At 37.9% G+C, this 16,723-nt stretch overlaps 1 protein-coding gene across 2 annotated transcripts in view; it reads left to right on the top strand.

The window, feature by feature from the left end:
• LOC127472536 (mitogen-activated protein kinase 10) overlaps window positions 1-16,723 on the top strand; it is a 196,962-nt gene that overhangs the window by 20,232 nt on the left and 160,007 nt on the right. For both annotated transcript variants that reach the window (XM_051790947.1, XM_051790940.1), the window contains exon 2: window positions 8,675-8,785. Coding sequence is in view for 1 of the 2 variants with exons in the window: in XM_051790940.1 (XP_051646900.1) it covers window positions 8,766-8,785 (20 nt within the window). In the remaining variant the exon portion in view is untranslated. The remainder of the gene's footprint in view (window positions 1-8,674; window positions 8,786-16,723) is intronic.

Here is a 16,723-nt window from a genome sequence, read left to right as displayed (position 1 = left end):
TTCTGTGCATTCCTTAGTGATTTATTTCCGAGAGGTCAGCAGTTTGAAGAGAAAATGTAGTGAAACATTCGTAGGCTTCATTTGAAGTGGGGCAGCACACAGTGAAATGCTATACCAGCATCTGCTTGGTTTTTGGTTTTGTAGTTCTTGCTTGAGGAGAGACTATAACCAAAGCTGGGCAGACGGTGCTCCCAGACTAAGATAACTCTAAGAAGTCTCATCACTTAACCAAAACAGGATGAAGCTTTATGCTTCAACACTGTGATCCCGTGGCTTCTACCACACAGAAAAGCAGGATCTTTTAAGTATGAGGCAGCTGCTCTGCCTTCCCCATCCTGCTGATTTTCAAACTTCCCAACTCACCTACCACCCGTGTAGGGAGGTGATTGCACCTCAATTACCTACAAACCACAAGCCTTTCTCAGCTCCCAAGGGCCCAGTGCGTGTCTTAAGCATGCTCCTAACTGTTGGCATGGTTGTACTGGTTTCTTCTGAGTGCCCTGGTTTCTGCATGTGCTGGAACTAGAGCCAAATCAGCACTGACTGCTTTCTGAATGCACACAGGGGTTAGCTGAGGGTTACCTATAAAGGCAGGATTTTCTACCTTCTAGCTCCCTGCATTCCTAAGGAAAAAAATGTGCCAATTTCTCTCAGATGAGTAATATTTTAAGAGGGTGTTTCTGGCCCCCACATCCCCCAAGTACTGCCCCATAAATCCAGATACTGCACTCCCATTAAGCACTGATTATATGACAGAAATAGCATAATTTTTAACGTAACTGAATTGGTTCTTTCCAATTAAACACGTTGTGAAGGACTAGTTCTGCCCTTGGCTTAGGTGATCGAGAGAAGGAAAAAATAAGACTTTCTGCTGTCCTAACAGTAGTGTAGTATGTAACAGTAGTATGTATTATGCTCTGTGGACAAGCAAAAAGAAAAATAGGACTGATAGAAAGATTCAGTGATTTGTTTTATAATGTGAGGGATTTTGAAGAGAGCATATGAGAAAAGCCAGAAAAATGCTGCCAGAATCACTTTTTCCATGTTTCTAAAGAATTTCCATGTAATGATGGGTGACACAGTCTATCCTAGAAGGTAATACCAAGCTACACAGTCTATGCTCCAAGGTAATATTCAAGTTGGTTTCCTCACTCATGTACTGACTGATTATATAATATCTTAGTTCATTATTCCCCAGTCTCTTAAGAAACGCAGAGTAAGTGGATATTTGATTACTCTGAGGGATATCCTGGTATCTGTATTGTAAGAAATCTGAATAAACTGGAGACTGAGTGCTCCGAGGGGTCAGATAAACAGATATTGATATTAATCTAATTTAAGTTTATTTAAAAAAGATAATAATATATTTATTTACTTTAAGAAAATGGCTTATATAAGTAAATTGGCAAATAGGTCTGTATTTCTTTAGTAGTGGATTTTATGTCTTTGTTTTCTGAGCATTCTGCTCAAATCTGAAACAAATTCCTCTCACTTTGAAAACTTATTTATCCATGCTTAATCCATAGTAGCTAAATTTTGGCTTGTTTAAGGGGATGCTCTGGAAATTTGGGGTTGCCAAATTTTTACCAGTCACAAAAAAATTTTAGAAGAGTAGTCTCCATAATTGTCACTTCAGCTTTCAACATGAATGTACAAACTCAGTTTAAAAAAAGTTGCAAACTTCTGTTGCAATATGAAGCTACAGCACTATCATAAGTCATTTCACATGGCAAAAAACTAACAAAGATACAGGTCATCTTGATTTGCGTTTTTCTTTCTTGCTTTGAAGTATATAAAATTGTAGATGAATTCTAGCAAAACTGAGTCCTTACAATGATTTGTACGAGCATGAATACACCAGTAAAGACCAAAAAATCCATATTTTTAAACTACTACATATATGCCCATCCCAGCGTGTAATATTTGCAGGCCTGTATGTGATATTTGTAGTCCAGTATAAACTGTTCTGTAAAAGTGAAGATCAGGATAAACTATGGAACTCCTGGTGGGAATTCTATACTACAGTGCATTTGAACTATACAAATCAGCAGATGATAAAGAAATACATAGTAGAAACCCACAGGTATGACCCAGACTTGCAGTAAATATGGACTATGAAGACCACTTTTAACACCCAGTTAAGTCTGTAAGAATTTATTGTAGAATTACTATAGACTAACTGTAAGAGAAACAGACTGCTAACAGCACCTTATAACATTACATTTTTAACCTTATGAAGTATTATGCAATTCAAGTAAAACATTTCTCTTGCAAGCTCCTTGTTTCTTGCTTTGCAGTTTTTCACAGAGCCAGTGACAGCATTAACATTTCTGCATCTCAAAGATGGCAGCAGATCAAGGTGCATTTTCAGTTCTTGCTTTCTTCACTTTCTTCTCAGTTCTTGTAGGTGCTTCTTGCCAGTAGCTCACTTCTCAGCTTGCTGTAGAAGGCAGGAGCTTCTGTGTACAACCTGTATGTTCATACACTGCCTAGTTATGCTGATTTTTGAGTTGAGTCCAAAAATGTTTTACTGGCTTCACGCTTTGTGAGCAGAAAACAGAATTTTAACATTTAATTATTAGTTTGGCATGGTTATTTTTTGGATTTCAGTTCCATGTGAAAGTCAAAACACGAAACAAGCTGAAAATCGCCACCTCAAGTGTTTCATGTACAGGCACAGCACAGGCAAAGCATAGGTGACATACATAGTTTAAAAAAATAATAATGTACAGCTGAGTTAGATGGGAGTCTGAGAAGGACAACGTTATCCCCCCCCATCTGCCATGAGGTCAGACACTTTGAGAGTTTTCTTTAATTTTCCCTCTTTGTATGGGCTGTGGTTGAGAAAATATTTGCATTCAGGAGGAGCTCTCAGTTAGTACTGGACATACAACAGATTTGCAGTTGTGTTTTTCTGTAACTGGCTCTTTAGGGGAAAAATCCCACAAGAAACCTGACTTTCTTAAGGCACTGACCATACTGAGAATGATGACTGTGGTTTTATTAAGTGTTATAAATGCATGGGAGAAACAGAACTGGCTGTTAACTTTGTTTCTGCAGTGATGTCATCTGGTGGCATTCTCTGAGATACACTTTTTCTGTACTCTTGGTCTGTATGTCTTCCACAAGTGAGCCACATTACTCATTACATAAATGATTTATATCATGGTTTTAAAGCTTTTTAGGTATGATTCTGTCTTTGCTTAGCAAATTGTTATGTTTTCTTTTTGTGGATATTTTTTTTTTTTTGTTGCTTCCATAATCCTCATGTGTTCCAATAAAGATAGGTATCCACTGCTTCCTATTTTATATGGAGAAGGCAGTTTAAACTTTTTTGAGTCTTATTTCAACTGTATGAGTCTCGGGCTTTCTCAGGATTCTCTTGTGAGGGATTTTTATTTGGAATTAGTAAGATTTATGGTTGCTTAATTTTCCTTCAAGAAAAAGTTTTCTTATATCTTGCATGTTCGTTCTAAATGATCCTAAAAATAATGTGTTTTACCAAAATAACACAACATGTTTTCAGGAACTTGACACCAAAACCCACTAAAAGCATGAGTCTGACAGCCCACAGCATTTTTTTTTTTAAATTGTACCATGCACACACATATATATATATGTAAAAATTCTTTTCTCTTAAAGGTTTCCAAATTACTGAGGGGTCTTCTAATGGTAACATTACTATGATTCTGAAATAAGTCTTTCTGTTCTTATTTGTGGGAGGAAATATAAATGACAGTTTAAGTTAAAACCAGACCAAAGCCTTTTTTTTCTCTCATTCACTTTAACTTTTCTCCACATGAAATTACTTAGAGAGTTTTAATTGAAGCCAGAATACTAATATATTTATATTAAGTATATAGTTTTTCAAACAGATATGCTTGCTCTTATTTCAAAATAAGTCCCATAAGGGTAATAAAAAAAAAAAACCTAAGAAAAACAGCCACCAGCATCATTCTGGTTAGAAAAAAAAAAGTGTAATTTTCAAAGGCTTAGTTTATGTTATTTTCAAACTACTAAAATCAGTAGCTGAATTTCATGGATAAGTCTGTGGAAGTGAATTTTTGGCATTGCATAAACCCCTAGATTCAGAGTTATGATTTTGCATTTTAAACCATCTGAACCTGTGGTTCTCCTGTGAAGTTGTCCAACGTGAACTCTGTTCAGTCTCGGCATTTGTTTCTGCAGCAGTCATTGTAGATTCACTTTAGCCCATGACTGGGTTTTCCCAGACTGGCTTTAATGCTTCATTTTTGAAACAAATCTGTTTTGTTTGTTGGGGTTTTTTTGGTTTGTTTGGTTTGTTTTTTTTTTTCCCAGAGCAACTGTTATAAGTAAGGAAAGTAACTGTCTGCGGTTGTGGCAGGGCTCTTGTAGGACAAGCTAGTATATGATGGGGTGCTTTTAAGATCTAGTCCATAAACTGAAGGGAGCCTATGCTAAATAGATATTTTTGACAGTTGCTGACCAGTGATGAAATGTAGGTGCGTCTCGAAGGTAAATGATTTGTCTTCTACAAAAAAAAAAAAAAAAAAGAAATAAAATAGACTTATTTCAGGAGACTTAGTTAAGCTGTGTTCTTTAGGGGGGAATTCAGGTACCAGAAATAGAGGGGATTTCTTATTCAGAATTTTAAGGGACTGCCTGGTTTTACTGAAAGGCAGATGTTCTCAAAACAGTATTTTCTGTAAAACATTTCTGTGTGTGTGAAAGGCTTTTTAAATTTAATTGTTGTCTCATTTTAAAGGCAGGACAGCAGGTAATTTAGGTAGGCCCTAACAACAGTGTTTTGTTATGCCAGTTTAATACTGCAATGTTGACATGCAATAGCATTACTCTTATCCCAAGATGTGTTTATTTTTAATCCTTGCTGTTATCCTTGAATTTTCAGGTTTCTAGCCTGCTTATCAGTTTTCTCAGAATGGTCTTGAGAGTCTCCAGGATTTGAAAGAAGCCTGTCTCATAATCTGCCTCTTTATCCTGCTCACTTAGCAATTCAAATGCAGAACAAGGAACTGCTTATACCAAGGCACCACAAATAGAATAAATAATAATAAAAAAACCTCCAGATAATCATGTACAAGTAAAATTCACCAAGGATCTTGCACCCCTGCTATTTGGTTAGGTTTGTAACCACGACTCTCTGTTTGGTTGTTATTATTCTCAGGATAAAGTTGGATCAAAGAGATTTTTCTTTCTACGGTGTGCATTTGCCTTTTATCCGCGTTAGAAAATAAGTGTGAATATTTACCATTGTGTCAGTAGTTACTTGTTTGCACTTCTGTATGCACACTTCTCAGACGAAATTGCAGCTTTTGGTGGTACCTGTGACACCCAGACACTGGCTGATCTCTCTGAAATAGGGTGGTCATGAATGTGGGGTTGGATACATGGAGGGTAAAACAGTCAAGAGTGTCCCGTGTCTAATTCTACAGATACGTAGTAGGGCTGAATGCAGTGACTCCTGTGTCGTCCATATGTATTGAGATTTAAAAGTCCTACGCCTATGCCCACCACAGACTGTAGTGTGAGGAATTCTGCTGCTCCTCTGAGAATTATATAGCTGCCTGTAAATTATATAGGTGCCTGTAAATCCCTTTGGCAAAATGAATTTGAGCAGAATGGAAGATAATTGAGAGCCCCTCGATGATAATGCATTTTCTTAAAGTTTATTTTAACAGTTTGTTCAAATAAATACATAGTGTTCAACATGAAGAGTAACCAAAAAGAAAAAAAATAAACCACGTTTGCTGTTCACCCATGAAACAATGAATTTTAGTTCAAAGTTCTAAGTAGATCTGGTTCTGTTGGCTGTACTCCCTGTTCCCTGTACAAGGCTTTTGCACTCAAAAAATGGAAATGGCAATGTGCCATGTACCACATATTAAAATTGCACTGTTCTAAAAGCAAGGAAAAAAGTACTTTGCAGCACTTTCACTTATCATTTAGTGCCAGCTGGCAGTGTGGGATTGGAAAGGCTACTGGTTAGTCTTTTATATTTGGTCTTGGTTGCTGTGTGATAAATAGTAGGTCTGTCTTCCCTGACACCTTTTAAACTAGGATCTTGAACTGTTTCACCCCTGCCTGTGGATGGGAAGGGTTTAAATAAATAAGACCTTTGCAGGTGCTGTGAAGCAGGCTTGTGTTATACAGTTTCTTTATATGGCTGTGCTGATATACACACAGGTATTAATGCCAGTGAACCTGTGGTATGCTACTTGCAGTGTGTACTTGTTCTGTTGACCGTAACCAAAATTAAATTAAAAGACAAAGCCTCACGTGCTCTAGAAATGCAGACCCCCAGCCTATTCAAAGGGAGGGATTTTTAAAAAATGGCTAAATTCTTTAAAACAGATGCCTTGATGTTTTCATCATGTTCAAGAACTTGCATTGCTGAGGAGTACAGGCAGTGAAGGTGGCTCTGTGTGCAGCTGCAGTGGGAAATGGCTGGAGCACCAGGAAGCGGCCCAGGGGTGGCCGGTCACCCAGAGGCTCAGCAGGAGCTTTGGGAACATTGGGAAGACCCCAGACCCCAGACGAAATATCACCATTGGAATGGGCACACAGACTGTGAGGGTACAAAAACCCCGGGACTCCTGTTTTGGGCGTCCCTCCCCTGAGGCAGCAGCTGGAGCTGTTACGGTGTTGCTGCACCACGGTTAAATGACTTAAGAAGTGTGGGACTCTGCTGTGGGAAAAATGAGGCTGAGCCAGTGAGGGAAACCTGTTTGTGTTCGTGCGGGGTGTGTAGAGAGTCAAGTGGGGCACCCCTCGGGTCACTGGAGCCGCCTGCTGAGAATGCATTGCCAGCAGCGAAGGTCTCAGGTAACCAGGATGATACTCGGATTCCTCTTTTTGAGAAGCTGCAACAGTGAAGAGCAATTTTGTTTTGTAAGGCACAGATTTGCATAACAATTAGCTAATGGTCTGCCTAAGGGCTTGAGATGTTAGTGCTGAATTCAGTGGGTTCCAGAGCAGGCCCTAAGTGCCTGGTGCAGAGAGCAGGGGGGTATGAAGGTGTGCACGTTCTCAGAGACCTCACGTAGCAAGAGGTATGTGGGAGTACAAAGGTGATGACAGCAGGAGTTCAAAGTTCTCCGATTTATTTGGGTGACTTCAGAATGGTGATGCAGGTTAACACTGATTGATTCTGTCGTTTACAGTTACCACTGAAGGATTTGTGGGTTTCCAGTTTGTAGTCATCTCGTGTGTATTAATTTAGGTACCAAACACTGTCGACAAGTAGGTCTAAGGGCTGTAATGGTGGTACTCCTGATCTGTATGAGTGATAGGATTTTCCTGGCATGCCACCAGGCAAGACTGTGCTTGTTGGAAGTCAATATATAAAAAACTACCTCATAGGGAGCACGTGCATCTCTCACTTTTTTCTATGATCATAGACAAATGTGGAATAAACCTTTTCTTGTAAGAGGCTGCTGGGCTGCCAGGCTGTGTGCTTACAGTTGTGAACCACACAGTAATAGAATTTTTGTGGCTTTTCTCTTTCACTGTGTAACACATATGTGTATGTATACACTTATTTGTATAGTGTGTGTCTATATATATGGAAAGACAGTGGAGAAGCTGGACTGTTTGTGGTGAAACTGCATTATATTCCATGCTGTGCTGGGATAAAAGGAGAAGGTCAGTGATGTAGGGCAGCTTAGACCCAAGAGAGAACTCCTTTTAAATTGACTGTGGTGGTTTGTATTATGTTATATGCAGGAACAAAACCATCAGGGAATATCTTGGGGGTCTCTCAGTGCAGCCAGGTGACTGTTGGCATCCAGCCCAAAGCTGGTGTGCAGTCACTGCCATTCTGGCATACTCGGGGAAAAATGGGAACCAGAAGTAGTGTCTGCCTCTATTCCCACAAAAGGAAGCCGAATTATAGCATATTAAGCCATAAAGAAACTTCTTCTGTAAGGATCAGAAAAGTTCCAAAGCATATATAAAATAAGATCATTGGAATATGGATTAATAATGACACTTGACTCTTTGAAATCCTATTTGGTTTCTCTGCCCATTGCAGATGGGTTGAAAGTAGATGACTTTTAAGGTCCCTTCCAACCTAAACCATTCTATGGTTCTATGATACCAATAATTTGGAACCTGAAATAGAAATTATCATATCTTCAGTCTACTTAACTGTAATCTTTACTGACTTGAGGACTTTTTTTCTGTGTTGGGACATGTGCAATGTGGGGAAAATACTTGCTCATAATGGGTTAATAATAGATTTTGTAAGGTACAGTTACATTGCCTCTGTGTTTACCTGTCTGCAAAATGCATGCCTGCAAAGAATTTGAAAATAGAAAAATTACATTCTGAATGTGGGTTTCTATAGTTTCGTGGAAATCAGTCATAAAACTTGAATGACATGAACACAAGCAAAATGCATGCCTGCAAAGAATTTGAAAATGGAACAATTACATTCTGAACATGGGTTTCTGTAGTTTTGTGGAAATCAATCATAAAACTCGAATGACATGAACACATAAAAGTAGGGGGGTTTTTTGCTAGCTTTTGTATATTATCAGTGCCTATGTAAAAAGGGCTGCTATATATATGTATATATATGTGAAAAAATAGATTATACTGGAAGAATTAGCCATGTTTCTCCATCTGGGAAAGGTGGGGGGAAAAAAGATAATTATCTCTTATTTTTGTTTAGATCTGCCTTTTCAAGAAGAGATGCAACTACAGAAAGAAGGTGTGGTGGCTGTACATCACTGTGGTGTTGTCTTTTCTGTAAAGATGTGCAAATGGACCAACTAGTCTTGTGGTAAGTTACTACTGGCAAAAAGCAAACATGAAACACTTGAATCATTCTCTTAGCCTGTATAAGGCAAACTGCTTCAATATTGTGGTCAGTGGGCTGGTGGAAACAGTCCTGTAGCTGGTTTTGGTTTATTCTCTATTTACAATAAACATTTCACTTCATTATCTTCCATTCACAATAGTAAAAAACCCCACAATTTGCAGGAATAACAGGAATAATTAGATTTAAAAGTTTTACTTCTTTTAGAAGTAATGAAGTTCTAAAGGATGCAAGTAAAAAGCAGAAGAAGTGAAAACACTATAGAAGGTGACTGTAGTGTCCCCTTTTTTAAACTTTTTAAACTTTTTTTAGTTGCACTCGCACATAGCACAAGACTGTGTCTTCTAGGGCAGGAAATAAATTGTTTGGTAATATCTGTTACCTGATATTTTTCATTGAAACACAATAAAACTAGGATAATGGTATCCAGTCTGTAGCAATTGGAAACCATCAGATGACTGGCACCTGGCCTGCATATAGGTTATGCCTGTCTGAACAGGCAGGAGTAAGGTGGCACCTAGGAGGTAACACATGTGTGGATGAGCCAGGGTAAACCAATTTTCAGCAGCTGGTAGCAGCAGTAAGATTTTGGACCAGGCTAGTCTTGACTTGTGGAAAGCTCTGTATAAACAATAGTGATGATCTTGAGGAAGAAAGAAATAGCCTATTTTGATTGAAACTTCCTCTTGTTGAAAAGCTCCTTAGCTTTATTTAATCTACCTTGAAGAGTAAAAATCATCAAATAATTGAGAGCCACCCTGGCACATTAGACTCATGTATCTAATATTTGACTAATATTTTTAATAGATGATTGATCTTCAACTGTTAGGAATCAAGCAGAAAAAAAAAAAAAAGCTTGTTTGAAATTTTGAGACTTGTCTGTGGCTTTTCCCTCATTAGGGTGTTCTCCAGTTTGCTGTGAAGAGTCATTGCAACAGGGTCAAGTGTTCACAATCTATATCTTTTTACATACATAAAGCTGTAAAGTCTCGTCACTTCCTTATCTTGGCAACTGAAATTCTATGCCCTTCTGTATATATCTGATGAGATAATCACCCACATCTCTGTTAAATGTAGAGGTTGAGAAACAGGGTAGAGCTGTAACTATTGCAAAGCTGAAAACATTCATATCAGTTAAACTGTGCTCTTTGTGGCTGCAGCTGCAACTACTTTATTTAGAAAAAGAAGTCAGAGAGAGAATGTGAAAGGCAGTGGCTGCCATCTTAGTGGCTTTGCAGATTCAGGTCTGAGTTATTTTTGGTGCTCCAAAAACTGCTTCTGCCTGCTTAAACAGTTGTAGGAACAAACCCAAGAACCTTCTTTTTCCCCTTTTGTGATACTGCACAAGTGAATTTTTCTCCTGTGCTTTCTCTTTCTGACTTTGGGGCTTGCATTTGCTTCTGTTTAGGGAATCCAAGCCTGTCACTGCCTGGAAAAGTGGTTCTGCCACTGAACTATTAGCTAGAAGTGCTAATAGTTTTTCCAGCTGTGCTTAAAAAGCAAGCAGGACTCCTCTGGCTATTCACAGAACACCAGGATTGTGAGAGGAGACCTGGACTTTTTGTGTTCTAGACACAGAAAGGAATTCATATATAGTGCAGTGGCAAATGTTTCTTCTAAGATAACTAGCTGGTTGTCATCCTTCATGCCTGTAGCTTTAGATAAGCTTGGCTTGAACACCTGTTTCTCCCCAGACATTGTGAGGGAAGCATTGAAACGCAACTTTGAGATTTGGATTCTGTCCAGGGAACCGCAGGCCTGAAAGACAGATGTGTCAATGTGCCATTCCTAGGGATCTAGGTTTCTTACTGAACCCAGTGATGTTAAAAGAACTGTAGTAAATTTTGGTGAAGTGATCTAGGGCAGCTTTGAAGTGGCTATTTATGGCAGACACTCTGTTGAGTACAGTCCCCAGTGTGAAGGTTTTGTTACATAGCATTTTGTCCATCTGTTCTGTGATTTTGATGATTTTTTTTTTTTTTGTGATGGGAAAAAAGCTAAAATTACTTTGGAATTTGTTCCTATTCCTTGCTGCTTGTCTAAGAAGGAAAGTGAAGTGATACTTAATGACTTTAACAGGAATTTCCTGGATTGGCAATCCTTTCTTTCTCAGTTAACATTTGAAGAATCAGGTTTTTTTTCTCACATCTTCTTTTCCAATCCTTTCAATGCCAATTGAAAACAAAAGTATTATTATAAACATTTGCTGGATAACCACTAAAAATTACTTGTATTTGGCAGCAATTTCCCCATACTACCACCATCACTTCTGGTAGTAATGTTAACTCTTGGTAATGGTAACTTGCTTTTATTTTTCATGTGTTTTTAGCACAAAATCTTAGAACTTCTCATCTCATTTCCAACAATTTTCTGTGTTAATGAAAGCACTTCTTCAGAAAGCAATGCAACAATGCATATTATGAGATTATCTTGGAGAACTGTTGGTTTAAAAATACAGACAAAATATATTTCTGTCTTAAATGAAAAAAAAGGCTGAACAGATGCAAAAGTGGATCAGCTTTGAACTTTTTATAAGAAATGTTAAGTTATATAAACATTCTAAAGACAGCACAGCTTTTTCTGTGGTTCAGTTAATAAATATGTTTGCAGTTGAAAACTTAAAATTTTATTTAATAAAAGTCAGTTGAAAAAAGGAGATATGTAAGCACTGTTTGTGTAAACTTGATTTATTGAATTTGTGCAGTAATCACTGAATTTCAGGGTAAATAGTTTTGCTGTTATCATTTATGCCTTTGTTTCCTCCAAGAGACTTTCGCACTAATTTCTGATTAATTCTATTATTTGATGGGAATTTCAAGTATTTTACTTGATTTCAGAAGTAACTTAAAAAAAAAAAGTTCTTTTATTCTGAACTTTGCAATTTAAGAAGAAGGTAAATGTGATATTTGTGTGAAGGCGGTACCAGGTTCAGAAGTGATGTTATTAACATTTATTACATTACATTTTTTAAATTAATGTTTTTAATATAATTTCTTTCATCCCAAAGGCACTTTACAAATTATGTGTATCAGCTGTCATCCACTAGATGGGTTAATGCTTTGGTGATTCCTCTAAATGACATATTGCATGCAAACAAAAGATCTTCAGTGTCTTAGTCAAGGTTGATAAAGATTCATTGAGGCACCTGGTGCTTTGTTCCAGGAGAAAAGTGCTGTGCTTGGAAGGAATCCATGTCAAGATTACACTTAGAATCTGTGACCAAAAGGAGAAACAAAATACTTTTTGTGGGCAACTTCCAAGTCCTAGTTTCATGCTGTAACCTTGCTTTATCTGTCTGTGATAGCAACGAGAGATAAGTTGGAGTGTATCATAAATTGCAGCTTGACTTGGAGAGGACAGCAGACATCTGGCTAGTGTAGAGTTGATGGCCAAGGACATTAGGAGCCCAAATAGCATCGATACCAGTGTGACATGAAATGCTGCAGAGAACATTGTCTGCTATCTAGCTCCTAATTCAAGAGGGATGTAGTTCTCCTTAGTATCCAGTGGCATACTGTCCAAGTCTGCAGAGATTGTCTTGGACTTCATCCAGTATCTCAAATAGCATCAAGTGCTTGTGATGAGATGACAAGCTTGTGCTTCATAAGGCTCACCCAGGAGTGTTGTTTGGATTAAAAGTGTACCATTTCCATAATGTGTTTCTTTTGCTTGAGTTCAGAGCAAATAAGACAAATCACTGAGGGAAAAATGTAGGGGATAGACCTGCCAGGTAGATGTCAATAAGTAGTGTTCTCTGTTTTTTCTCCTGAATTTCAGCTCCAGTAAAGTAAACATGGGGTGTCATGGAAGTTTGCTCTGACCCTCAGCAAAAATGACTGCAGACAAATCAATCCCCACAGTATGTTAATTCTTAGGACTCAAAGGCAGAGATCCAGTGCTATTTTTCTCTCTAAAGTGGCCAGTTGCTGAAATATGATTTAGAGCCTCTCTTTCTCTCTTGAAAGGAGATCATAGAATTTTCTGCAGATTCTGACTTTGATTTTGGTTTTTTCTTTCCAACAGTCAGTTATCTATTTCAGTAGATGTTAAGAAAGGTCAAAAGTTAAAGATTAACTTTCTTTTGACTTAAAAAACAGGAATAACAATTTTTTCCTGAAATATTTCCATCCTGTCCCACCATGAAAGCATACTATGATGCTGCAGTCCCTCTTCAGTGATATAATTAGATCAGTTATAAGAATAGTTCTTGAAATGGGCCTCTGCAAACTATTCTCAGTCAACAGAAGTGGTTCTTTAAGCCTTGAAACCTTCGGGCAGGTTATGGTCTTGCCTTTCCTGTCAGTAGAAATAATACAATGTTAAATTGAGGTGTGCCAGGCACTTTTTTTATTTTATTTTATTTTATTTTTTATTGTTTATTTTCCAACTTTGTCTAGGTTGTTATTCCCATCACTGGCTGTAGATTTGTCTGAATTTACAAGATTATATGACTGTCTAGATCAGATACTTTTTTTCCAGTATAGGTACTCATGGACACTGATCACACCATCTCTGTTTTTTCAGTGAGGTAAAGAGAACAGGATCCTTTTGTTTCTCTGGCTTAGGCAGAATTTGCATGAATGTGTGAATTTCCTTCTTTTTTTTTTTTCCTACTTGCTGTTTCTATGACATTCTTTGCAATATGGCAGAATGAAATGAAGAAGTATGCCGAGGCAGTGAAGAGGGGGAAGGGCTAGAAGCACAAATAGTGTCTAAGTGAAACAAGAATGCCTGGAAAACGTGAATAGCTCAGTCATAGCTGAGCTATTACTTCATTTATAAAATTGAAATATCTTGGCTTGAAATTGCACTCTTCTCATCACCGTTCTGCACCTTTGGGGAATTACAGACCTTTTGAACAGAACCAGTTTGCACATTGTCCTCACTTAGCTGTTGTTTTTTTCCAGAATCAACATTAAAATATGGTGCTTAATGCTGCTCTGCATAATGCTGTATGACAGAATCATCTGAGTATGTCATGGAAGTAACAACTCCAAGGGTCATCTTCTGTTTATCTTCAGCTCTCTCTACTGCTTTGTCTTGACAAAGGCTATTTGAGTGTGACATTTGATTACATTTGTATCCATTCTACCTTCCAGTGGTCACTAATAGAGACCTTGGATTATGTTAGGAGTGGTGGAAGGAGGAGGAAGCAAGGTTTCTCAGGTACTCCTCACGTTTCTCTGGTCCCAGGCCAGCACCTATGGCACAAAGTGAGAGATGCAGTCTGAGCTGCTCCTGCTAAGGTGAAGCAGCTGAGGCTCCCTTTGGGAGGTTGCCTCAGATGGGAAGGTTTCATGCTGATGCTGCTACAGCATCATGTGTAACAGGCACTCTCCTACCTTTGTCCAGCATTTGAGAGCATTGCAAGCATGCCTTAGGCACCAAATGTGGAAAGCAAGTATGGTGAAAAGAATTTTTGCATACTTTGAGAACATGCATCCCATATACAGTGCTCTGGATAGTTGACCTACCTATCTCACTGTGTTTTGCTGTGAATGAATTTTTTACAAATCAAATCCAAGTTTAGCTGTTCTGTTTTTTCTTAACTCACAGGCAATGCTGGAGTCCTCAGGGCTAGTTTCTGTCTTTATGAACTGTGGTCTTTACAACTCCCTAGTTTAAGTGAAACCTTTTTGAACTATTTCTTGGGTTGGGGCTGAGAAAAAATAAAATGTTCAAAACCACTTTTTCATTATTTGATCATTCTGCTCCCAATGGGGAACAAGAACACCTTTGAAATTGTGTATTTGGAAGAAATACTTGGGGGAACCAAATGCATGGAGACAGTCAACCCAGATACATTAAAATAAATGGATCATGTGCTGCTAATTTGGACATTCTGTGAACCTAGTCTTTGTTGGAACTGTTTGGTTGCCTTCTGGGAGCAGAGACTTGCTCATGTGCAAGCAATGTGAAATCAGGACTTGGTAAGTGCAAAGCATCCCCAGGTGAACTTGAAAAAAAGTGGATGAGTTGTCCAAGCTCTTATGTGAGAATTAAGTTTAAGAAATGAAACAATTCGTGAGCAAGTAATGTACCAAGAAAGCCTTTATAAGAAAAGGTGATACATGAAAAACTTTTGAAGTAACCCAGGAACCAGAGTTTTCAGTAGCAGGAGAGGTTTAGCCATCTCTCAGCAGGGAGCAGAAATCCATGTAGTTCACCAAATCTGGACGTGGATTCTTTTCCCATTTAGGTAAGTCTGTGCAACTTTGAATACAGCCATGTTTAACCAAGAGAATTATTTGGCCCAGCTCTTCTAAATCCTACCTTAGGGAACATATTATTGTCATGGTAACAGGGTGAAAGCTTTTACTGTAAACTCAAGATAGGAATTTATATTGTTTCAAAATGTATATTTGGAGCACAACCTGTTAATATTGTCAATATTTATACAGCAGATAATATCTTCAGACAGGCTGGACACCATCTGTCATGGTCTGATTTCATTTTATGGCTGTAGCAAAGTGAACTGACAGTGTAGAATTTTTCACAGAAGTCAGCTGGAAGTGTGTCATGGTTTTCACATAAGCCTGTGAAAGGTTGTAAATGGTGGTCATGTATTCATGTTATGTAAACAGGGAAAGTACTTGTTTTGGGAGAGGATTGATTTCTCTTTGTTTGCATCCTGAAACAAGTCTAAATTCTGTTTAGTGCTCTACTGTACTGCAATAATTTATAATTGAATCCTTCATACATGCCTTATGTATCTCTGCAGGGAAAATTGAGCATGAAATCATTTGCTCTGGAAGAATTACTGAATACAGGAAATGGCAATTTTTATAATTAAATAAAACTTGAGCAGTTCATGGCATTATCTTCAGATGACAATTTAAAATTAAGGTTGTTTTCTTTTTCATAATAAACATTGGGTTTATGACACTTTCAGCATTTCATGTAATGTTTTATATCATTAGGACAACAAAACACTCATGATAAATTTATTCAAAATTATATTAGTGCATTTTAGGTCATATTTATTTGCTAGGGTTTTATAGGACATACAGCTCTTGACAATAGACAAACCAGTCTAAAAAATGGCAGTAGTATTATTGCGTGCTGAAATAGTTTTCTTGATATGTTTGTCATCAAATAAGTACTAAAATATTTTTCACTGAAGATGCAGTAATTGAAGGTATGGATGAAATAGTTTCATGCCTATTAAGAGATCCTGTTTCCCCAATACTTGTATGGTTTGTTATTCATTAAGTTCATTCCCTTTACTGAAGTAAGTACTTAGCAGTCCAGTTTTGTACATGTAATTCACTGCCTAGTGAGATATATGTGCGTCCTGCTGCTTCGTAGTTGGGGGCTTTTTATCAGGACATCCTTTTTCTAATTATGGTGAGTGTAAAGACTTGAACCGCTCTAATTTGTGTATTCATATGCCTGCCTGCATTTGTGTGCACATTTCTCCTGTGTTAGTGGTTCTCTTGTTGCTGCTTAATATATTTATCTGCCAAGATTCGTTTTATCCTATACGGGGAATTGATTTAGCAATGTACGGGTAACGAAAAGCATTTTGACTTGAAGGACCGTTTTTTTCTGAACCTGCTCCTTTCCTCTGCTACATATAAACCAGGATTTCAATTTCTAAAATAATGCATTTCAGTAAAACATTTCAGAGAGTCGCCTGATTTTGTAGTTGTTTGTACGATGTACAAGCGAGTGGTCAGTGCAACCCCTGAGTCACTTACTGTTAATCAGTCTGTCTTTTATGAATCCTTCTGAGGTATCTATTATGCTGATTTGCTGTCTCTTTCACTTAAAACCTCCCTTGTGAAAAAGTGAATCAAGTGAACTTGCCCAACAGCCGTGCCCTGCCCTGTGGTATCCTCGCCTGTTCTCGGTGACCAGGCTTTGTCTCCAGTTACACTGTTTAAGGGCAGCAACTCTGTA

The sequence above is a fragment of the Manacus candei genome, unplaced genomic scaffold (assembly GCF_025592945.1).
Source record: "Manacus candei isolate 608988 ecotype Guabito, Panama unplaced genomic scaffold, ASM2559294v1 h1tg000028l, whole genome shotgun sequence".
NCBI lineage: Eukaryota > Metazoa > Chordata > Aves > Passeriformes > Pipridae > Manacus > Manacus candei.
Note: the sequence above shows the minus strand (reverse complement) of the source record. Positions and strands in the feature narration are given on the sequence as shown.